At 42.5% G+C, this 24694-nt stretch overlaps 1 protein-coding gene across 1 annotated transcript in view; it reads right to left on the minus strand.

Moving 5' to 3' along the window:
• Positions 1-24694, minus strand: part of GALNT1 (polypeptide N-acetylgalactosaminyltransferase 1) — a 487294-nt gene that overhangs the window by 45993 nt on the left and 416607 nt on the right. Inside the window, 1 exon segment of the mRNA XM_029589850.1 lies at positions 2046-2185. Coding sequence (XP_029445710.1) covers positions 2046-2185 — 140 coding nt within the window.

The following is a 24694-nucleotide window of genomic DNA, read 5'->3' on the forward strand; positions in this document are numbered from 1 at the left end:
TAGTCTTTATTAGGCCAGGAATCCATCCACACTTCTGGGTTTGATGGTATGGAGGTTCCCCACGGGTTAGGGCCCCTTTCGAAGCGGGAAAAACCTCCTCCCGAATAGCACAAAAAAATGATGCTGGCACAGAGAGTAATATTCTCTATCCCTCAGGGCGCTTTGTGGACTCCTTGCGAGTGTATTCCCTGTACTTGGATTTTTACTTACAATTAGATGTTTTCTTTTGGCATGATCCCTGGTGGTAGGAATCTTTGCAGACTGCAGTGCTTGCCAATCCCCTTAATGGGCAGGAAGAGGGGCAGAATAACACTTCCTCCCAGATGTTGGAAAACATATCTTCTTCCTCAACTTAAATAACTGCAGGAATCCACGGCAACGGGTCACCACCTTTTTTGGGCAGATCTTCCCTAAACACTGGGTGTCTTCAGCCCAGGGTTCCCCATTTCTTGGGCTTCGGAAAGGCCCAGGCCTTCAGCAGGACTCCTCTAAATGGAAGTTCAAAAATCCCAAAATTTGCTCCAGGGCAGCCACTCTGCACCTCGTATGGAGAGTACAGTAGTGGAGAGACCCTTTGACCTATCCTGGGTTTCTGAGGCTCTAGGTAGGCCCAAAAGCCAACTTAAGAACAAACAACCTCTCACTCTCAACTTAGACTGCCCCCAGAGCCTACTGCAGAGCTCTGCTATAAAACCTCAGGACCAAGGGTATACACATTACAGCTCTGCTAGCTCCGTCTGGGTTACACAGGTCTACTGCAGCACAACTTTACTTCTACTACAGATAAGACATAAGTCAGAAAACAAATTCTAGCCACAAATGAATTGATTTAGGGGTCTTGGTTAACTGGACAGAGTGCAGGCTAAAGAACCAGGCCGGGGGGGGGGGGGGGGGGGCTGGAGGCTCTAACTCTAGACTGGGCAAACTAGTGGACCAACCGGTGAAACTGGTCATGGCTTTTGTCTGTTACAAAATTTCCTCATTTGCGTGTCCCAAATGTCGACTTATGCTGCTGTGCGCGTGCAAACTTAATTAGCACACATCCACATGCCAGGGCTATTTTATAACATGCGCGCAGGAAATAAAATTGTCACATATCTTACTGTACACCTATATACACAGGTATATGTGCGCCCACACGCCTGTTTTAAAGTTACTGTTCCTTTGCACAAAATAGTCAGATACTAGACAATCTCAACCCTCTTCCATAGAATAAGCTGCAGTTAAACCACACAATTACTAATTTGAAATTAGTGGTAATAACTAGAATAAAAATAAAGCATCAACAATTTCTATGGTAGATGTCAAATTTCGCACCACCACCAATCCAACCTGTTTTCAATTGATTCTATGAAACAAAGGATGTTTTCATACAGCAAAGGGCAGACAAGAGTGTGACGGGGCCAAAAATGTGAAACATTTCTTTGACATTTAAAGAGATTATACTAGATAACAAAATTGCTATATATTCAACTTTAATGACCTAAATATATACTGTAGTTTATTTTTATAAACAAAATCCAACTGCAACAGAGAATTTTATTTCACCCAGTTATGTTACATGCATAGAACAGTCTTTTTTCACTCCTGATCAGCAGACTATGATATTTGCACCATTGAACCCAAACTTGTGAGAACAGCATAGCAGTAAGAATGTGCCTTAACAATGTTCTAATTAGAGATTATCAATTGTGCAGAGAAATGTTTCTCAAGCAAGTCCTGAGTATCCCTGTGAATCTGGTTTTCAGGATATTCACAATGAATATGCACGAGATAGATCCGCATGTACGACTCATCGTATGCACATCTAGTCTATGCATATTCATCGTGGATATCCTGAAAATCAGAGTGGAGAGAAGAGGTACTCGAGGACAAGGCTGAAAAATCCCACGTTTGAGATAAATATGGATTTCTCTTGAAGACAACAAAATAAGCCTGCCACTATTTTAAAAATTGCTGTGAAAGCAATGTAAGACTCATATCTGCATATGGGATTATACAGCAACTGTACAATTATTTTTTTTTACATTTACAACACTTCTTACCTCCCCTAAAGAAAAATAATGACGTGGAATTTGAGAATCTGGGTAAACATTTTCCAGGTACCAAGAGAAGGGTCTGCATTGTAGCTTATGCCTCAGGCTAACTCGTGATGCTATATCTCCATAGTCTACTTTTGTAACACCTGTGGATAGAAAGAAATTTCATTTTAGTTTCAGGCAAGGTAGCTGTTAGGTAATTGAAGAATGATCAAACTGTTAATGATTTGCAAGAGACAGAATAATTTTTTACTGTGTTCATCTGGATAAAGGTTCCTTACAAGACCATTATGGTGAAGGTATCAATTCATTTGCCAAATTAAAAATAAATATATACAACCCAGAATAATAAAAAAAGGCAATAACCTGGGAAAACAAACCACTACAGACATTTAGAAGTGACAGCTTCAGAAAAGGAAGTCAAAGATCCAAGTCAGTGGATTCTATAATTGGCATAAGATACTACCAAGGTTTAGTCCACGAGTTAGTGAAGATGAAAACAGAAGTACATTCAGCTTCTAAAGTATAATCACAATTTATCATCAAGAGGGCAAGTTTTACTAAAAGCAAATAATAAATTAAAAACATGTAATTCAGCAATTAACTAAAAATCCTACACATACACTTGCTTCTACATATGGTGATGCATAACCCAGAATTGATCTAAAGATATAGGGCAGATTTTGAGTGGGTATCTTCAGGGTAAAAAATCCTACAAGTAGATAGAACAAAGGTACATTTGGTCTATCAGTAGTAATAAAAGAATAAAAAGTATCAATAATAATATAATTTTCTGTTCCGTGTCTCTCCTTTTCGAGATGATAATCTCCAATAAGGCATTGCTTTGAGAGCATCCAATTGGTAACAATACAAATTTACTAAACTTGCTGACATTTAAACAAATTGGATATTTCCTTCAAAATATACAGTGGCTTGCAAAAGTATTTGACCCCTAAAAAGTCAGATTTGTGTGGATTACAAATGATTTACACAGATTGTTCCAGACAGTATGTTTATTGCAAACCAGTATGCTCTTAAAGAAAATGTTCAGTCACAATTCATTATTTCTCTACATTTTTTTGTAAAATAAAATAAAAACTGAAAAATATTGCTTACATAAGTATTCAATCCTTGTACTGAGGAAGCTCTGCGTTTACACAGATAAAAGATAGTGTCCTAACAATTGGCCTCCACCTGTGAATCATTAAAAAAAGCTCATCTTTTCTGGATAAAAGACTCCCTAATTCCAGTACCATTGGTCAGACTGTGAATCTGAAGGAAAGCTGCAAAAATGAAGACCAAAGAAAATTCTAGGGAAATTAAAGATAAAGTTATAGATATGTACAAGATAGGAAAATGCTACAAAATAATATCCAAGTGCTTGGATATCCCAGTGAGCACTGTTGGATCAATTGTGAGGAAACAGAAGCTGCATTGTTACTCCCTAGACACGGCCGTCCTTCAAAACTCAGCATCAGAGGAAAGAGGAGACTTGAGAGGGAAGCCACAGAGAGGTCAACAATCACTTTGAAGGAGCTACAGAGTTCAGTGGCTGAGACTGGAGTGGAGATGCATCAGTCAACCATAGGAGGAGCTTTCTATACAACTGGTTTAATGTGTGAGGATGGCTAGGAAAAAGCCATTACGGAAGAAAAACCGCATCAAAGCATGTCTGGATTTTGCCAGAAAGCATCATAGTGACCCAGCTAAACTGTGGGAAAAGGTTTTGTGGTCAGACAAGCCAAAAATGGAGCTTTTTGGCCAAAATTCAAAATGCTATGTGTGGTGCAAACCTAACACTGCTCATTCCTCAGAAAAAACCACCCCAACAGTAAAGTATGGGGGTGGCAGCATTAGGTTGTGGGGATACCTTTCCTCAGCGGGGACTGGGCATCTTGGATGGTGCAAGGGAGATACTGCAAGAAAACCTGCTTTAGTCTGCTAAAAAATTAAAACTTGGTAGAAAGTTCACCTTTCAGGAGGTCAATATCCCATACACAAGGCCAAAGCAACAAAGGATTGGTTGAACAACAAAAAGGTGAATATTCTACAATGGCCAAGTCAAAGTCCAGATCTCATTCCCATCTGTGGCACTATTTGAAAATTGCAGTCCGTAAGAGTCATCCAACCAATCTGGAGCAAATCTATCAGGAAGAATGGATAAAAATCACTCCCAAACAGTATGCAGAAGCTGGTAGAAACTTACCCCCAATAGACTTAAAACTGTTATTGCACCAAGTACTAGTATGAAAGGGTTGAATACTTATGCAAGTATCAATTTTTTATTTTATTTTAAAAAAATGCAGAGAAATAATGAATTGTGACTTTGAAAATTTACTTTAAGAGCATACTGGTTTGCAATAAACATACTGTCTAGAACAATCTGGTAAAGTAACATTTGTACCTCACACAAATCTACAGACATTTTAGGGAGTTGAATAATTTTGCAAGCCACTGTATATTACGAAATGCAGAAACAGTCAATAAGGTGGGACAAAATTTCAATATAGTGTGCGTATCTGAATCAGTTACCACCAAGTGAAACACGAGTCATGTGGGGAAAACAGGGAATAAATTACGCATCATAAAATAAAACACAGAAAAGGATGTGATAAGGTGTTTTAAGTTTTTCTGGCTTCTAAGAAGGAATCAATTAGGTGGTCTTACAGTTTCAGATGGAGCTTTATCATCTGGTTTGAGGGCAGATCCATAAATCTCATTTTTCTCACACAAAAACTATTCAACTATATGCTATATATCGAAATTAGCTTTAAAAACAACTCAGTGTTCACCTCAGGGCAATCCCCCACTCCGGTCCAGCCCAGACTGGTCCTTAGGACATCAGTGCAGTTACCTTTGTATGAGAAACTGAGCTGATCTCCAGATGCGCCTGCTTCACAGCACAAGGAACCGCAATATGTCCGGGCTCTTGAAGCTATGGTTTGAAGAGCTCAATCGACATACCAAAAGAGCCACTCAGGGCTTGACACCAACTCTTTTCAGCTATTGAAGCTTGGCTTCACTGTTGGGTGTAAACTGCGAGGTGCCAAAGACTGAGGACACCTTTAGTGAAGAATGATCACTAGCATAACAATGTTCAGTTCTGTGAATATTTGCTGGGTTTTTTTTTTTTAAAGACAGCTTCTTGGATCCAGAGGTGTTGTGGTCATTCCCAAATATATGTATCGCTGTAATGGCTGGTGAAGGATAATTTCAATGCGAATTTGGGGCAGAACTTAAGGCCAGTGGCCTGCTTCTTCAAAATGGATACAGGAAAATCAAAAGCTGAAATTTTCTTTCTGCAGAAGAGGTGCCCCCCCAAAAAAGTATTCAGTAGGCCTCTACTGCACAATACCAATGAAAAAAAAAACATGAGGACTGGAGAAATTAACAAAACAAATTAAAGAAACTCTGAAAACCATCAACAAAGCAAAATAACTACGGAAGACTGGAAGGAAAAAATCTGAAGCAGAAACACTGTCAGCAACAGCGAAAAGAAATTAGATATGGAATTGAAGGCAAAGTAAATTTCACCACTGGATGAAGAAACTGAGGTGGGTTGTGGTACTACTACGTGTGAACTTCAGTACATGCCAGGAAATGGCAAAGTTGAATTTTCAAATGTTGCAAGCATAAAAATCAGCATATACGCATGAAAATAGTATATACTCACGTATATGCTATTTTAGAAATCTACAACATACATGCGTAAGGCCTGTAAAAAGAGGGCAGTACAGGGGTGCTCGAGGGGATTTCACAGCTTGTTCGCGTACAGTATATTTACACCTGCTATTTATCTGGAGTAAATGATTGTAATTGTCTTAAAGTGAATCCAGAGGAGAGGATCACCTTGCTGGTGGCTGAAAGGAATCAGTTAGTTTTGCTTGGGAAATTCTTTTTTTTTAAGTATTGGGGTATATTATTTAGTGTGTTTGTGCTTTTAATTAGTCACTAAGGCAGCTAATAAAATAAGTTAGTGTGTTTGTATATAAAAAACAAAACAAAAAAAACCCCAAAGTAGCCAGAAGCTAGAAATAAGCTAGGAGCAGTGTATACCTAAGTAAAAAGGTTGAAAAGTTCAGTTACTCACCTTGGAAAGGTGTTAAGGTAGTGTGATTTGGTTTGATTGGGTGCCAACATTTGTTAATCAGAAGAGCAGTGAGTCACTCTGGACAACTAATTGTAGTATAAGCTTCCAAAGTATTGTTTTGTACTAATTTAACTTAGAAGCACAAGATATATTGCAAGGGAAGAGCTCAGTAACTCACAAACCAGTAGGCGCACTGAGGAGAAGATCACTTTGCTGGTGGCTGAAATGAATCAGTAAGTTTTGCTTGGGAAATTTTTTTTGCGAGAAGTAAACTATTGGGGTATATTATTAAGTGTGTGTGTTTGCGCTTTTAATAGACACTAAGGCAGCTAGTAAGCTGATCTATTAGTATAAAATTTGTAACCTATCATTAAAATCATGCATTGATCCTGAAGACTGGAGAGAGGCTAATGTAACCCCAATATTTAAAAAGGGTTCCGGGGCAATCTGGGAAACTACAGACCAGTTAGCCTGACTTCAGTGCCAGGAAAAATAGTGGAAAGTGTTCTAAAGATCAAAATTACAGATCATTTAGAAAGACATGGTTTAATGGAACAAAGCCAGCATGGCTTTACCCAAGGCAAGTCTTCCCTCATAAATCTGCTTCACTTTTTTGAAGGGGTTAATAAACATGTAGATAAAGGTGAACTGGTAGATGTAGTGTATTTGGATTTCCAGAAGGCATTTGACAAAGTTCCTCATGAGAGGCTTCTAGGAAAAGTAATGTCATGGGATAGGTGGCGATGTCCTTTCGTGGATTACAAACTGGTTAAAAGACAGGAAGCAGAGAGTAGGATTAAATGGACAACTTTCTCAGTGGAGGGGGTGGGCACTGGATTGCCTCAGGGATCTGTACTAGGACCCTTGCTTTTCAATATATTTATAAATGATCTGGAAAGGAATACGATGAGTGAGGTAATCAAATTTGCAGATGATACAAAATTATTCATAGTTGTTAAATCACAAGCGGATTGTGATAAATTGCAGGAGGACCTTGTGAGACTGGAAAAATGGGCATCCAAATGGCAGATGAAATTTAATGTGGATAAGTGCAAGGTGATGCATATAGGGAAAAATAACCCATGCTATAGTTACACGATGTTAGGTTCCATATTAGGATCTACCACCCATGAAAGAAATCTAGGCGTCATAGTGGATAATATATTGAAATCGTTGGTTCAGTGTGCTGCGGCAGTCAAAAATGCAAACAGAATGTTAGGAATTATTAGAAAGGGAATGGTGAATAAAATGGAAAATGTCAAAATGCCTCTATCACCCCATGGTGAGACCGCACCTTGTATACTGTGTACAATTCTGGTCGCCACATCTCAAAAAAGATATAGTTGCGATGGAGAAGGTACAGAGAAGGTCGTCCAGAATGATAAAGGGGATGGAACAGCTCCCCTATGAGGAAAGACTAAAGAGGATAGGACTGTTCAAGCTTGGAGAAGAGACGACTGAGGGGGGATGTGATAGAGATGTTTAAAATCACGAGAGGCCTAGAACGGGTAAATGTGAATCGGTTATTTACTCTTTCAGATAATAGAAGAATTAGGGGGCACTCCATGAAGTTAGCATGTAGCACATTTAAAACTAATCGGAGAAAGTTATTTTTCACTGAACGCACAATTAAACTCTGGAATTTGTGCCTGGGGATGTGGTTAGTGCAGTTAGTGTAGCTAGGTTTAAAAAAGGTTTGAATAAGTTCTTGGAGGAGAAGTCCATTATCTGCCATTAATCAAGTTGACTTAAAAATAGCCACTGCTATTACTATGATCAGTAGCTTGGCATAGGCTTAATTTTTGGGTACTTGCCAGGTTCTGATAGCCTGGATTGGCCACTGTTGGAAACAGGATGCTGGGCTTGATGAACCCTTGATCTGACCCAGTAAGGCATGTTCTTATGTTCTTACTGACTAGGTGCAGGGCCCAGTGCTAGCTTTTTTGGTTCCCTGTGTGAACAATTAATGTGCTAACCCCCTCTCCCCCCACCTTGTTCATTCATTCTCTGTCCCAGGCCCACTGAAAGAAGCCCAGCTTACTTCAAATTTACAAACTTTATAAAACTGCCCCCCTCCCCTGAACCCAAGGCTGGTGCAGGGTATAGGTGCCCTAGGCAAACCTTATAGCCTTGCACAACACCCCCCCCCCCGCCCCATTCCACACACACAGTTAAGAGTTATGCATTTATATTTTACATGAAAAATATCAAAGTACAGTATTCTCAGGTAAAAATATCACTTACATCATATTTCCCTGCACTTCTTTGATGCCAACCAGAAATCCCTGCAAAAAAGACACTTGGAGCCCATATGGTATTAGGCCAATTATGATGTGTGTTGGTATGGTCTTGACCCTCTGAATGCCCAAATACACTAATACACTTCCTGTTAGTAAAATACCTCACCTCAGAACATAGACCCTCACCAAATACATAATAGAGCAGTGGTTCTCAACCTTTTTTCAGCCGGGACACACCTGACAGATGGTTCTCACATGCGTGACACCCTGAAAATGTGATCATCATGGGGCTAAATGTAAACATGCATTCTACATTCTGAGGAACTCCCTCGACCCCCAATATGAGAGCAGAGCAGATCTAGGGCATTACCCTGTACAACTCACCATACAAAAAAGATATTCTGGTTCTGCTGACATCTCAGTAAAATCAAAACAAACTCCCTTTACTGGCAGGCACAATACCGGTCCTTATGAAAAGTCAATAATTTACCACTAATGCATGTCCTATTGAGAAATAAGATGGCTACAAATGCCTACATGCTAGTAAAATACCTCACCTCGGTCACACCCCCAGAATTGACCTTCACCAAGTACAGAAAGACCACAAATTATAAATATGGATACAAACTGGAATGGAAAACAAAAAAACCCCCCACTCTGCATGCAATGCAAACCTGGAGAAATGGAAAGAGAGATATAGCAGCTAATATAGTCCTAGGATCTGCAATAATGCACACAAACTAATCCGAACAAAGTTATACCTGGATTATGGAACATACTCAAACAGTAACAACAAAATTTATGAAAAGGCAACACTACAAATATTAAACCAGGCCCTAAATACTAATACACCTCCTATTAGGAAAACAGAACAAGCCAAGCTACTTTAGATCCCCACACAGAAATAATTGTAAAACTATACTAATAAATGTTACAAAACAGCTGATGAACAGAACATCCAACAATTAAAAATTCATACAAATTATTAAAAATTGTCCAAATATCAATATAATATTTCAAAACAGCAGATAAATCACATAATACCCAATAATTAAAATGGCAGTCAATGAAGAAAAAGAAACCTAAAAAGCCACTTTTACTTACCCTTTCCAACAACTTTCCCTTGCAGGCCAATAGCACATTCCAGAAGCAGCAATGGCTGCTGAAGCTCTGTCCTCACAGTCCTCTTCCTTAGGGCGCACAACCAGTCACTCACACACAGTCTGTCTCACAGACAGTAGCAACCACCCTAACCAGTCTGTCTCTCACAGATACACCACTCACCTCCCTGACCAGTCTCTCTTCCTCACACACACACATACCAGTCATCTCGCTGACCAGTCTGTCTCTACCTCTCACATACACACACACAAAAACCAGTCAGCTCGCTGACCAGTCTGTCTCTTCCTCACACACACACACATACCAGTCATCTCGCTGACCAGTCTGTCTCTACCTCTCACATACACACACAAACACGAGTCACCTCGCTGACCAGTCTCTCTCACTCACACACCAGTCACCTCGCTGACCAGTCTCTCTAACTCACACACAGTCACCTCCTTGACCACTGTCTCTCACACACACACACACACACACGCACACACCAGTCACCTTCCTGACCAGTTTCTGTCTCTCACACAGAAACACTTCACCTCCTTGAGCAATCTGTCAATCACACGTTCTCTCACTTACATACAAGCTCTCAATCACATACAAATGCTCTTGTTCCCATTCTACCACACATACACACACACACACACACAGCTGCCACTCACGCACTCAGGCACCCATTCTACCACACACACACACATAAAGCTGCCACTCACACACCCCTTCTAGCACATACACACACACAAGCTGCCACTCACATACACAAACACACAAGTTCCCTCTCTCAAGTGGAGCCTCTTCTCATTGTTTGGCCCAATAAGCTTGGCCTCTGCTGCCACCGGACTGGCCGCTGGCGGTGGCATGCAGCGTTACTCCGCTACTAAATGCATCGGCCCACCAGGGGATGATCAATCCCCTGATAGGATAATCCGCCCTTAGGGAGAAGGGAAGCACACCTGGGGCAGGGGGGCACCAGGAGCCACGACACACCTGCTGTTAGTATTTTTTAAATGTCTCAAATACCAATAAAATATTTCAAAACAGCAGACACATCAAATAACACCTGAAAAATAAAACTAAAAAGGATTTTAAAAATTCGTGCTCTCCATACCTGGGAACTTTTGATTTCCAGTCACCCTGATATTGTCGTGGATTACTGGGCATGGGATACACAAACTTTCTCCTCTTTCTTATATACACATACACAAGCTCATACACACATACACTCCCATATGCGTCTCCAACTCTTCTTTGGTTGGGATCTGCCAGCAGCCCTGGCCCTCATCTTCCCTTCAGCTGCTGGCAGGTTGGAATCCACCTTTAGCCTGCATTCTCTCTCACACACAACCCAGGCAGCTCCCATTCTTTCTCTCCCTGTCTCTCTCCCACACAACCCAGGCATGCTCCCATTTACATCCAACATCCCCCCCCCCCCCCCCCCAGGTAGGCTCCCATTCACCACCACCCAATATCCCAGGCAGGCTCCCATTCTCACACACACACACACACACACACACCCAGCCCAGGAATGCTTCCAGGCATGCATGAGCACACACACACAAGTGCACGCACACACTCCCTCATCCATTCCAGGCAGGCTCTCATTCACACACACCCAGACATCCATCCATCCCAGACAGGCTCCCATTCACACACACATACACGCAAACATCCCAGGCAGGCTCCCATTCACACGCACATACCCATCCCAGGCAGCCTCCCATTCACACGCACATACCCATCCCAGGCAGCCTCCCATTCACACGCACATACCCATCCCAGGCAGCCTCCCATTCACACGCACATACCCATCCCAGGCAGCCTCCCATTCACTCACACACACATGCAGATCAGGCAAGTCAGGATCCACGGGTCATTTCTCCTCTGCTGCTGCCAGCCTGTACTTCTTTGTGGACAGCAGCCATTCTGCGGTTTCTCTTGATGTGGTGATCCAGCGGCAATTCAACACTCATGGTGCTAGCACTTCCTGTATTCTTATCTCATGCATCATGAGAGGAGGAGCTGCAGGACAGGCTTCCTCTTCTACTGTGGCTGCCTGCTTCTTCCATATATGTACAGGTTAAAAAATACAGGAGTAGATTTCTGTGCGCCCATACACATGCATATATGGGCACACATGCAGCTGTTTTAAAAGTTATCCTCTTGCTGTTTTCCTGAAACTCTGGCACTCCATTCCATCAGTACCATTTATGTTGTCATGTGATCCGTGTGTGGTTGGTTAGCTGATAATTTTGTGTTCTTGCATCTACAAGCACACAACTCTATATTAATTTTTTTGTCCCTATTTGACAATTCAAATTGTAAGGAAAATATGGATGTCAGGCTCCAATTTTACTACCTAATGAAATCACCAGGATGAGGTTCACTTGAGAAATCTAAGTGAGATACTATTTTACTGAAAACAAAATGGGTCAAGTTTACAAAATGTTGTGGGTGTCAAAATCTTTTCATTTTCATATTTGCATTTCTTTCTTATTCTATCACCTCTCTTCCATTTCATTTTCTGTCTCTTTTACATTGCCATCTCCTAACATCTTTAGAATCTTTCACGTTCCCAGAACTCTGGCAGTTCTCAAGTCCTCTGATCTGTTTCACTGTACTGTCACTACTTTTTCCCACCCCTACCACAGTGACATCTCTTTCCAATCAAACCTATCCAAGCCTTCCTGAAATGAAAACTGCAGTACAACCGTCAGCCTCCCCTACACTGCACAGAAGGCACTGCCACCACTGAAAAATGCATTATTTTTTCTTCTACACTACCCTATATCAGTAAGGAAGACGACTGCAGAAGTCCACTGCAGAGGTTCCCAAACTTTTTAAGGGAAGAGCTTGGCTTGGCGTTTTTTGAGTTATAGTGGGAGGGGTAGGAAGTCTACCTCAGAGTTTGATAGAGGTGGGAGAAAGCAAAATTGCTTACCTTGTAATAGGTGTTATCCCAGGACAGCAGGATGTAGTCCTCACATATGGGTGACGTCACTCACGGAGCCCTAATGCGGGGAAACTTCTGGCAAAGTTTCTAGAAGCTTTTAACTGGCAGCCTGGGGCTACTGAGCATGCCCGGCGTGCCATGATATTCCCTGCCACAGGGGTCTCACTTCAGTCTCGTATGTAGCAATAAGCGTTAGCAGAAATAAAATAATAAAATCTAAAGGCCCAACTCCGCGGGGTGGCTTCTGTGGACTACATCCTGCTGTCCTGGGATAACACCTATTACAAGGTAAGCAATTTTGCTTTATCCCAGGACAAGCAGGATGCTAGTCCTCACATATGGGTGATTAGCAAGCTAGAGGCTGAGTCATTGTCCAAGTAGTTAGCAGTGATGCGTTGTTGAGGAAATGATGCAGCCGAAGATCACAGCAGGTTGGTTGTAGAAGGAGTTGGGATCAAACTGGAAACAAGTTCTTTAAGACAGATTGTCCATAGGCTGAATCTTGTCGTCCTTGTTTATCTAGACAGTAATGAGCTGCAAAGGTGTGAAGGGAACTCCATGTTGCTGCTTTACATATGTCAATGATTGGCACTGAACGAAAATGTGCTACTGAAGTTGACATTGCTCTCACTGAATGCGCCTTTACTCGCCCTTGGAGAGGAAGGCCTGCTTTTTCATAGCAAAACTGTATGCAATCTGCTAACCAGTTTGATAGAGTATGCTTACCCACTGCTTTACCTGGCTTATTTGGATCATAAGAGACAAAAAGCTGATTGGATTTTCTCAGGGACGTAGTGCGATTCAGATAAAAAGACAACGCACGTTTGCAATCCAAAGTGTGCAAAGCTCTTTCTCCTTGGTGAGAGTGAGGCCTTGGAAAGAATGTGGGTAGAACTATGGTTTGGTTCAAGTGGAACTCCGTAACTACCTTAGGAAGGAATTTTGGGTGTGTACGGAGAACCACTCTGTCATGGAGAAACTTTGTATAAGGTTCATATGTGACAAGTGCTTGTAACTCACTAACCCTTCTAGCTGATGTAATGGCTATGAGAAAGATAGTCTTCCATGTGAGAAATTTGAGATCGCAAGAATGAATGGGTTCAAAGGGAGAACGCATTAATGCTGTTAAGACCAGATTCAGATCCCATTCTGTGACTGGAGGCCGAATTGGTGGTTTAAGGTGAGTTAGACCTCTCATAAACCTACTGACAAGAGGTTGTGTGGATATAGGTGCATCTCCCATCTTGTTATGATAAGCTGAGATTGCACTCAAATGTACTCTGATTGATGAAGTTTGAAGACCAGAGTCTGAAAGATGGTACAAATAGTCTAGAAGAGAAGTAGTGGGGCAAGTGAAAGGATCAATATGGTTTTGTCTGCACCACAAAGTGAACCTTTTCCATTTGAAAAAATAATTCTTTCTTGTGGAAGGTTTGCGTGAAGCTATAAGCACTTGAGAAACATTCGTTGAAAGATTGAGTGGTTATAGGATTAAGCTTTCAACATCCATGCTGTCAGGGATAGGGATTGAAGGTTGGGATGGCGCAACCGACCCTGATCCTGAGTTATGAGATTGGGAGCTACTCCCAGGCGTATTGGATCCCTGACTGAAAGGTCTAGCAGTGTGGGAAACCATACTTGTCGAGGCCAGTATGGGGCTATGAGTATCATGGTCCCCTTGTCTTGTTGTAGCTTCACTAGAGTTTTCGTTATAAGCGGTATCGGAGGATACGCATATAGCAGGCCGGAGTTCCAAGGGCGAGCAAAAACATCCTTGGCTAGCTGGTTCTGTTTGTGTAGAGAACAGAAGTTGTCTACTTTGTGTGATTCAGATGTGACGCAAAGAGGTCTGTTGTTGGTTGTCCCCAACGTTGGAATATCTTGGTGGCTACTGAGGGATTCAGGGACCACTCGTGTGGTTGGAACTGACGACTGAATCGGTCTGCTAGCACATTTTGAATTCCTGCTAGATAAGTGGCCTGAAGGAACATTGAGTGGTTCAAAGCCCAGTCCCAAATTTGTGCAGCTTCTTGACAAAGGAGATACGAGCCCGTAACTCCCTGTTTGTTGATGTACCACATGGCTACTGTATTGTCCGTTTGGATCAGAACAGTCTTGTGTGCAAGGCAGTCCTTGAACGCATGCAGCGTATAACGTATAGCTCGAAGTTCCAGAAAATTGATTTGATATGTGGCTTTGAGTTTTGTCCAAGTTCCTTGAGTTTGAAGAGAGTTTATATGAGCTCCCCACCCCAAGGTGGATGCATCTGTAGTTAATGTTATCTGAGGGACCGGTTTTTGGAAGGGTAGACCCTTGCGTAAATTGTCCTTGATTGTCCACCATTGTAGCAATGAGCGTAGTTGGTGGGTTACTTGGATTGGATAATGTAATGATTGAATGGCTTGGATCCATTGTGATCGTAGAGTCCATTGGGTTACTCTCATGGCGAGTCGTGCCATAGGAGTGACATGAACTGTTGAGGCCATGTGGCCTAGTAAGGTAAGAAACTGATGGGCTGTCGCTTGTTGTTGCATGGAAATTGAGTGTGCCAACAGGGACAGTGTGACTGCACAATCTTCTGGTAGAAAAGCCTGTGCAGTATTTGTGTTTAATTCTTCTCCTATGAACTGGAGTAGATGAGAAGGGTTCAGGTGGGATTTCTGATAATTGATGAGGAATCCCAGTTTGTGAAGTATAGCTATTGTGTAATTCAGAGAATTGATTGCTCCTTGTTGTGATTGACTTTTGATTAGCCAATCGTCGAGATAAGGAAAAACATGAACACCTTGTTTGTGTAAATGTGCTGCTATCACTGCCAGGCATTTGGTGAATACTCTGGGAGCTGAAGCCAGGCCGAATGGTAACACTCGGTATAGGAAATGCTGATGTCCTACTGTGAATCGCAGATACTTGCGATGAGGTGGGAATATAGGAATGTGTGTGTAAGCATCTTGAAGATCCAGAGAACAAAGCCAATCTCCGTTTTGTAGTAGTGGAAGCATGGTGCCTAGTGAAACCATCCTGAACTTTTCTTTTTTTTAAGAATTTGTTGAGATTTCTGAGATCTAGAATGGGACGTAGGCCTCCGGATTTCTTTGGAATGAGGAAGTACCGGGAATAGAATCCTCTGCCCTTCTGACTGTGTGGTACTTGTTCCACAGCTTTTGCTTGCAGAAGAGCGGATAATTCTGTTTGTAATTGAGGTATGTGATTGAGATGGGAGTTTTGTGGTGGAAACTCCTGAGGGAGAGATGTAAAGTCTAGGCGGTAGCCCTGATGAATTATGGACAGGACCCAATGATCGGTTGTTATTGTTGTCCATTCCTTGTAGAACTGGGATATTCTCCCTCCAACTGGCAAGGTGGCATAGGGATTGGAATATTGGCCTTGTGCTCTGAAACTTGTTTCAAAAACTCGAGGTAGATCCTGTTTGAGGAGGTGGTTGGGGCCTCGCAGACCGTTGTTGTCTTTGTTGTGGTCTTTGTTGAGACCTTGGAGGTCTCGGCCTAGAAGCCGGGGGATAGTACCTCTTTGGGCGATAGAAGGGACGTTTCGCTTCTCTTCGTGATGGCCTGCGAGGTGTGTGGGTTGCAGGGTCATGAGGCAGCATAGAGAGTTGTTTTAGTGTCTCTGAATGCTCTCTAAGTTGGGCGACGGCATCCTGTACTTTGGTGCCAAACAAATTATCTCCCTGACAGGGAAGGTCCACTAATTTGTCCTGGACTTCAGGGCGCAGATCAGAAGCCTTTAGCCAGGCCCATCTTCTGGCACTGATGCCGGATGCTGCTGTTCTAGAGGATGTTTCAAAAGCATCGTAGGCTGCCCTTACCTCATGCTTTCCTGCATCCAAACCCTTTTGGATAATGACTTGTGCCGCCTCCTGGTGTTGTTGAGGCAGAGAGGGTAGAAACTCTTCAATCTGCTTCCAGAGATTCCTCTGGTGCTGCGTCATGTAAAGCTGATATGCAGCAATTTTTGAATTGAGCATGGCTCCTTGGTAGATTTTCCTTCCTATTAGGTCTAAGAATCTACTGTCCTTTCCTGGAGGGATAGAGGCATGAGTCCTGGTTCTGCGAGATTTTTTCTGAGCAGATTCCACCACAAGGGAATTGTGAGGAAGTTGAGGCTTCTCAAATCCTGGAGCTGCTTGAACAATATATGTAGAGTCTACCCTCTTATTCACAGCAGAGGTTGTACATGGATGTTCCCATATCCTCTGCTGAAGCTGTAAAAGCACTTCGTGTACCGGGATGGCCAGATACTGCTTAGGAGGATCCACAAATTGCAATATTTCAAGTGTTTGCTGCCTCTCATCCTTTTCAGCCTGGAGTTGAAAGGGTATGGACTCAGACATTTCTTGAATAAAAGATGAAAATGAAAGGTCCTCTGGAGGTGACTGCTTTTTGGCTTGAGGTGGAGAGGCATCAGACAAGAAATCTTCTGAGGAAGGCTCAGATTCTGTGTCTGACCAAGTATCAGAAGGAGGTATGTGATATTGAGGAGGTTCCGGCCTTTGAGGTGGAGGTACCCCTGAAGGTCCTTGCAAGGGATCTTGAGGATCCGGTGAAGCCTCTCTCTCCTCTTCTTCTTGTCCAGGCATTATGGGTAATGAAGCCAGAAGGTCCTGATACCTCTTAGTGAGGATGCTGTGTAACTGTGCTTCCGAACTAGAAGTGTCTGGAAATGTGGAAGTAGTTTTGAGTGAAGTATGTTTGAATTTCCCCCGATGATTTTTGTGTGGAAGATGTTCTTCTTGGCAGAGGTGCTATAGACGGTGCCATAGTGTAGAGAGACATCGATTGTGTAATCGGTGGCATCGAAGAAGTAGTGAAGGTAAACATCGATATTGGAATCATCGATGATATAGGTCTGGCTGGCATCGGGAATTGTAAAGGAACCGATGGTGTGTATGATGGAACTGGACCCGTCATCGAAGAAGTCGTCAGCGGAATCGATGAAGACATCGCTGGCATCGGTGTATATGCCGGCATCGACTGAGGTGGTGTCGGCATCATCGGCGGAGTCGCCGGCATCGGCTGTGAAGCCGGTATCGAAGGCATAGACATCGGCGATTCCGCCGGCATCGACACGGTGGTCGGCATCGACACGGTGGTCGGCATCGGCGATGACACCGGAATTTGATGCTGCAAGGCATCAGTAACTATCTGTTTAATTAAAGCAGTCAAGTCAGTAATCGGAGTTGATACTTGCTGCGATGTCGACTGTATCGATTCCGGAACTGATGGCACCGAAGTTGAGGAAGTCCTTTGATTCTTAGCGGTCGGTTCCTCCGGCAGCGGCGGGATAGATCGATGCCGTCGGTGCTTGTGCTTCGATCGTGGTTCGGATACCGACCTTGTCGATGATGTGGAGGGTGTTGGAGAAGGGGCATCCCCCGAGCCCTCCGGAAGTCTTTTCTTGATCAAGATCTTTTTTGTAAGGCCTACCGGCGATGATTTTGTGGAAGTCGTCAGTGAAGGCCCCGACTGAATCTGGAAAATCTGTGCCATTTTTTCTTGGCGGAGTTTTCTGCCTTTTACCGTCATTTCTTGGCATCTTGGACAGGCAGCGATGTCATGCTCTCCTCCAAGGCACCGAACGCATTCGGTATGTGGGTCCGTTATGGACATTGTTCGGTTGCAGGCTGGGCACTTCTTGAAGCCTGATGACATTTTCTCACTCGATGTCCGTCGATGGAAAAAAATCCAAATTTTTTTAGCGAAAACTAAATTGTTTGTCACCGGCCGGTGACAAACTTTATGAGACCCGAAATGGGCAAATTTGACAGCGAAATTTTTTTACTTTTTCGTCAAGTTGTGAGGAGAACCTGTCGATGGCAGCGCGGAAAAAAGAAGACTGAAGTGAGACCCCTGTGGCAGGGAATATCATGGCATGCCGGACATGCTCAGTAGCCCCAGGCTGCCAGTTAAAAGCTTCTAGAAACTTTGCCAGAAGTTTTCCCGCATTAGGGCTCCATGAGTGACGTCACCCATATGTGAGGACTAGCATCCTGCTTGTCCTGGGATAAAGAGAAATATCTGGCCCTTTGGGAAATTTGAAATGGTGGGAAAGGAAAGAAATAAGAGTTCTTAAGGTGTGGCAGGTAAAAGGCCAGTAATATTTCTAGATTTCTTGGAATTTGGCAACCCTGCCACACTCGTGAGAATCCTGCTCCCTGGCTTCCTCTTCTTCTGCATCTGCCCCCCCCCCCCCCCGAGGATAGGAGTATGTGTGGTGCACCCCCTCTTCACATTGCCTTCCTTTCACCCCTTTTATATAATTCCTTCCCTTCCTCTTCTCACCCCATTCCCTTCCTTCACACATCCTTCTCATTCACTCCTTTCCTTCCTCTCACCCCTCCCATCCCTTCACTTATCGCTCCCATTCATGTCCTTTTTCACTCACCCACTCTTCTCTCAATTTACTCCCCTTCCCTACTCCTCCTTTATGTTCCCTTACCCATTTTCTCCATTCCCTTCCCTCTCATCCAGCCCCCTATCCTCTCAACCTATTCTCTCTACCCGCCCCTCATTTATTTTTCACTTTCACTCCCTTCCCTTTCAACCACCTCACTCTCTTCTCACCCTATTTCCCTCTCTTCATCTCCTTCCCTCTTACTTGCTCCACTCTCATTCGCTTCCTTCCTTACTCACTCACCTCCCTTACTCTGGTGGGGCTCGGTCTCCCCATAAACAATGGCCTCCATCATGGCAGATCCAGGCATCTCTTGTCCCAGATAGGGAGAATGGAGAGGGAAAGCCCAAGCAGCTGTTTCCCAATGGCAGGGCCTGATCTCCCCACTTGTGGCATCTCCCAGCACAAGGGTCCCAGCAGTGGCATTTTCCAAAGTGAGGGGGGTTCAGACAGATCTTGTCCCAGTAGTGAGGGGCAAGACAATCCAGGAACCCCTGCCAGCTTTTCTGCTGATTCTGCCACCTCAGGTTAAAAAAAGAAATTCCTCTGCAGGCAGAATCTGGCCATGTGAATGAAAAGCAAGAGGCAGGGGCAGGCAATCTAGCTCTGCAGGATGGATCCCTGGTCTACTGAATCAGTATTTCCCAAATGTGATGAGGTTCTTTCCTGTTTGGAGTAATGGACCATCATTGTACACTAATGATATGACGACTGACAAGCAGAGTTGGAGCTGCTACTTCTCTGGCATGTCCTACGAGTTGCAACAATCAAATTCAAAGAAACAGTTGCTGTACCACGTTTAGCAGAGCCCATATGAGCTTCAAAGTGACAGACTTAAATTGGACTTTGAATAATTTATACAAACCTCAATACCTCTATTCTTTATGCACCATCATTCAGGTGCTAATTTGCCCATGCCTGAGATGACAGACCAGTCAATAATTCAAATAGGAAAAACATGTACACCTAAATCTGCACAGAAATGCTGCAACAACTGCTTGTGGGGTCCCAATAGGCAGTTCTCACCTCCCACCAGCTAGAACCTCTTTAGACTTTGGGGACAATCTGATCAGGTCTCCCAGCAACTTGGCCAACACTTCCTGCTGGTGACCATCTTGTTTCCTGTCTGAACTTAAAGAATTGTCAAGCTTCTAAGTCAGCAGGTTGCCAGAACTTGGATCACATTCTTGGCCCTCTTGATGGAGTCCTGCTTCCAGTGTTCATCTTGCTGTTTTGACTCGAGGGTATTCCTTGCCTTTTTGGATTTGCTGTGATTATGAGTACCTAACAACTTTGATAGTTGCTTTTCTATTGGTGCACAATTGAAATTTATGTAAGGTGACTCAGAAGAGATATGAGAACGTTTTGTTTCTTTGTGATTTACCTCAATGGAGGCTAACTTCCTGCTTAGATTTCTTTATAGATGGGCTATTAAATATGAAACTAATATATATATTTTTATGGTTATTCATCAAAATGCATTCATGCCATATTATCACATGGCATGAATGCAAATATTTAGAAGGGGCGGGATGGGGAGGTGTTTGGGCAGGATTAATTAAAATGAGGGACAAAAGCGCACCATGCAATAGTATAACACATGCTATTGCACGGTATTAATGCCGGAAATAGCTACACCTTTTTTCCTAGCGCTAAGCTGTGAGATATGCCCGAAAACGGCCTTAATGTAATTTCCCTTGTTGGGATTTTACATGTATCTCGGCTATGAAGAAAGAATAGCTATCTGTCTCTCTATTTCCTCAGAAAGCAGACTTCTGTCTCTCCCTCTTGATAATTAGCTCATCAAGAGAAGAACTGATTGCAGAGCTGCCAGATACACTACTCTCTTCCTGGCTTCTGGATCTAAATGCTGGCCGTCCTTGCCCCTCACACACAGAGCGAGCCAGCCAAATTGTATCTTTTCTTCCTTAAATAGTCTCCCAGCATTCCTTTGGCTTCCTCCTCTGCTGGCTATGTAGTGCTGTTCTCTAGGAAAGCCTAAACTGTACAGCCGTTTTCTCAGCTGAATGCTGGTTCTTGCAGAACATTTGTCATTCACAGGAGAACTCACTGGGGTTTTGACGTATTTTTATATTCGTTCACCTTGGCTGTGGCGGCTTGCAGTCTCTGCAGGGTTGAAAAACTCTAATAAATACACATTGAAGTAGGCAAATAGAAAATACTAATATATAATATACTGTCATGCTCACATGTGACCTGGAAAAAGAAGATCCAAGTAGAAAATAGGAACTAATGTACAAATAAACAATACAGTATATGACATCAAACATGTAAAGAGCATGCAACACCAGAGAAAATAGATTTTTGAAAAATCCTTTCTGGCAGGTCCAAAACACATCACTCACATCCAGATGCAGCTTGGTCCACACTGTAAGGCTCCAACACATGAAAAGCTCATGGGGGCATGAACCTGGTTTATAGTAGCTTGATACATAGTAACAGAATATATTGTGGCAGAAAAAGACCCCAGTGGTCCATCCAGTTTGTCCAGCAAGACGTTTAGAATAATAACTGTCACTCCATGCAAGTTACTCCCATGTAGAAATGTTACACTTAAAATTAACACAAGATATCCCATTTCTTCATTTCTATTCTTTAGCCACTAGGGATTCTCTGTATTTATCCCAGGACCTTTGAATTTTATTACCACCTCTTCTTGATGAATCCACCATCCTTTCTGTGAAGAAATATTTCCTGACACTGTTCCTGAGTCTATCCCCTTGAAGTTTCATATGACCCTTGGTTCTATAGATTCTTTCAACTGGCAAAGGTTTGATTCTGGTGCATATTTAATAACTTTCAGGTATTTAAAATTCTGTATCATATCTGCCATGTCTCTCCTCTCCTCCAGTGTACGCATATTTAGGTCCTTTACTCATCTCACGTCTTTCTGTGCATACGCATACTATTATTGTTGCCCTTTTCTGGAACTCTTCCATTTTGTCTCTATCCTTTTTGAGATACAGTATCCAGAACTGAACACAGTACTCCAGGTGAGGGCTCACCAATGGCCTATACAGGGGAATTACCACCTCCTTTTTCCTGCTGATTATGCCTCTCTAGGCAGCCTAACAGCGCTCTGGCTTTGTTATACTGCTTTGCTGCCTTCAGGCACTATCACCCTGATGTCTCTCTCCTACTCAGTGCACATCAGTTTTACGTGCTCATCACATACAGTTCCTTTGGATTTCTGTACTCCAAATTCATGTCTCTGCATTTCTTGGCATTAAATCCTTGCTGCCAAACCTTTGACCATGCTTCAGGTTTCTTAAATCACTTCCTTCCGAGGCCGCTACGCGCGCATGTTATAAAATTGGGCGTACATTTGTGTGCGCCGGGTAGCGCACGAAAATGTTGGCTGCGCGCGTATCTTTTAAAATCTGCCCCTTAGTCTAAGGGGGATGAATCATCAAAACCTGGAGCTCATGTCACTGCCACAAAACTGACAAACAACTATCGCTCCATGATGAGGCTGCACCTAGAGTACTATGTGTAGTTCTAGTCGCCACATCTCAAAAAAAGATATAGTTGCGTTGAAAGGTTACAGAGAAGGGTGACTAAAATAATAAAGTGGATGGAATAGCTCCCCTATGAGGAAAGGCTAAAGATATTAGGGCTGAAGAAAAGACAGTTGAGCAGGAATATGATAGAGGTCTATAAAATCATGGGTGAAATAGAATGGATACATTTAAAATACAAAGACTAAAGGACACACCATGACGTTAGTGGTAGCACATTCAAAACAAATTAGAGAGAATTCTTTTTCACTAAATAAAAAATTAAGCACTGGCATTCATTGCTGGAGGTGGTTAAACAGTTAATATAGTTGGGTTTAAAAAAGGTTTGGACAAGTTTATGGAGAAGTCCATAAATTGTTGTAGACTAAGGGAACAGCCACTACTTATCAATGCACAATAGCAGCATGGGATCTACTTACTGTTTGGTAGGTTGCCAGGTACTTGTGACCTGGATTGGCCACTATTGGAAACAGGATACTAGGGGCTTGATGGATCCTCGGTCTGACCCATTATAATTCTTATGTTCTTTTGGGTTTGAACCATGATGATGTCCCATGACTCAGATGGAATTTCAATTGATAACTGACAATTGTACAGAAATTATGTTCCCTTCTACAAAGTGGTGGTCAAATCAACTCTGACACAAGCTAACAGTTCTGTGTTATTTTATTGGGGTTTTTTTATAACGGTGTTTGGAATTACCGTCACATCCGTTTACAAAAATTAACATGGAATACAACATTAACATCAATAATATCACAAAACACACAAAGATAAATAAAATCATAAAGCTCAATAAAAATTGATATTAATAACAAAAGGCAACAAAACTCATATATACCTATGATTAAACTACTGCTCGTGTTACAAAAATAAAATAAATATAAAAAAATAAAAATATGATATAACAGTTCTATTCCTGAGCGAGTATTGAGAGGAGAAGAAGATTTTGCTGGCGGCAGAAGACGATTAATAATTATTGCTAGCTGGTTAATAATGGGACTTAAGTTTGAGGAGAGGTGACACTGTGAGATAAATTAACTTAAGGTTTGTGTGCCTTGACTACAGTCTAGGAAAAGTACTTTCTTTTACTGTATGTGTGCCTGTCTCTTCTCCTCTCTCTCTCTCTCTGAAAGACCAGAGAGTTAGGTACGTTCTTTTTTAGTGTCTATGTGTGCGCCTTTTGATTAAAAAAGATTAGGGAGCTAGGTAAGTTATTTTCTAATGTCTGGGTATGTGCCTTTTCATTAAAAAAGGAGACTAAGAAGCTAGGTAAATTCTTTTCTAATATAGCCTGTGGTAGCAATGAAAAGAGAAGATCATGTTGCTGGTAGGACTTAAAAAGTTTGGGGGAGAGGTAAAACAGTGTGGTGTATTCTTTAGTGTGTATATATGTGCCTGTAACAAAAACCAAGCCTAAGGCAGGTAATTTTAGTGTCTGTCTTTCCCTTCCTCCCACTCCTAGATTATCCTATGATTTATAGGCAAGAGAAACATTCACATTAAAAATCAATTAGGCTTTTATCTAAAACCCAGGATTGCCCCAGTCCTTATCAAGAGTTTAATTATCCCCATGCAGATTACTACTAGAGTAATAGGTAATACACCATAAATTTAAAGGACTCTAATTTACGCATTCCTACTTCCTTAGCATCTTAACTAAGATCTCAATAAAATTTAGATGAAGGCAGAAGTCCAGCAGCAAAAGGGGACTTTCCTGTCTTTTGCATCAAGTATCAAATATATGATTTTTTACCCGTTTGTGAGACTGTATGTGTGCACCATGTGCAAAGAGCTCCAGGTTCTCAGAGAACGAGTCCAATTTCTGAAGGCTAGAGTGGCCGACCTGGAATAGCTGAGACAGACACAGAAGTATGTCCCTAGAGATCTCCTCTTATATAATAGCTAAGTCCCAACTCTAGTCTGGCAGTCCGAGTGCTGCCTTAGAGGAGGACAGTCACCTGGTCAGAGAGCATCACCCTGGTACAGCAGTAAGTGATCCTGTACCAAGGATCTGCTCTTACCAGGGTGGAACCAGGTTGCTGGTGCTAACCTTTAAAAAGCTGACAGAGCAGCTTTAAAACTAAAACAAGGGTGAAAGTCTACAGTCACTCAGCAGCGCATGGCTCAGAGGGAGATATCTTCAAAGAATGCGAACGAAACAGGAGACATAGGGCATCCCAAAAGAGTGGTTCCAATTAAAGCAAAAGTAGTGCATGCCCCTGTAAGTAAAGATCTACCTGAGTTAAAAGATTCAAAATTATCCCTGTCAATTGATAAGCAGGTTGTTAATACAAACAAAAACA

This window comes from Rhinatrema bivittatum, chromosome 2 (genome assembly GCF_901001135.1).
Source record: "Rhinatrema bivittatum chromosome 2, aRhiBiv1.1, whole genome shotgun sequence".
NCBI lineage: Eukaryota > Metazoa > Chordata > Amphibia > Gymnophiona > Rhinatrematidae > Rhinatrema > Rhinatrema bivittatum.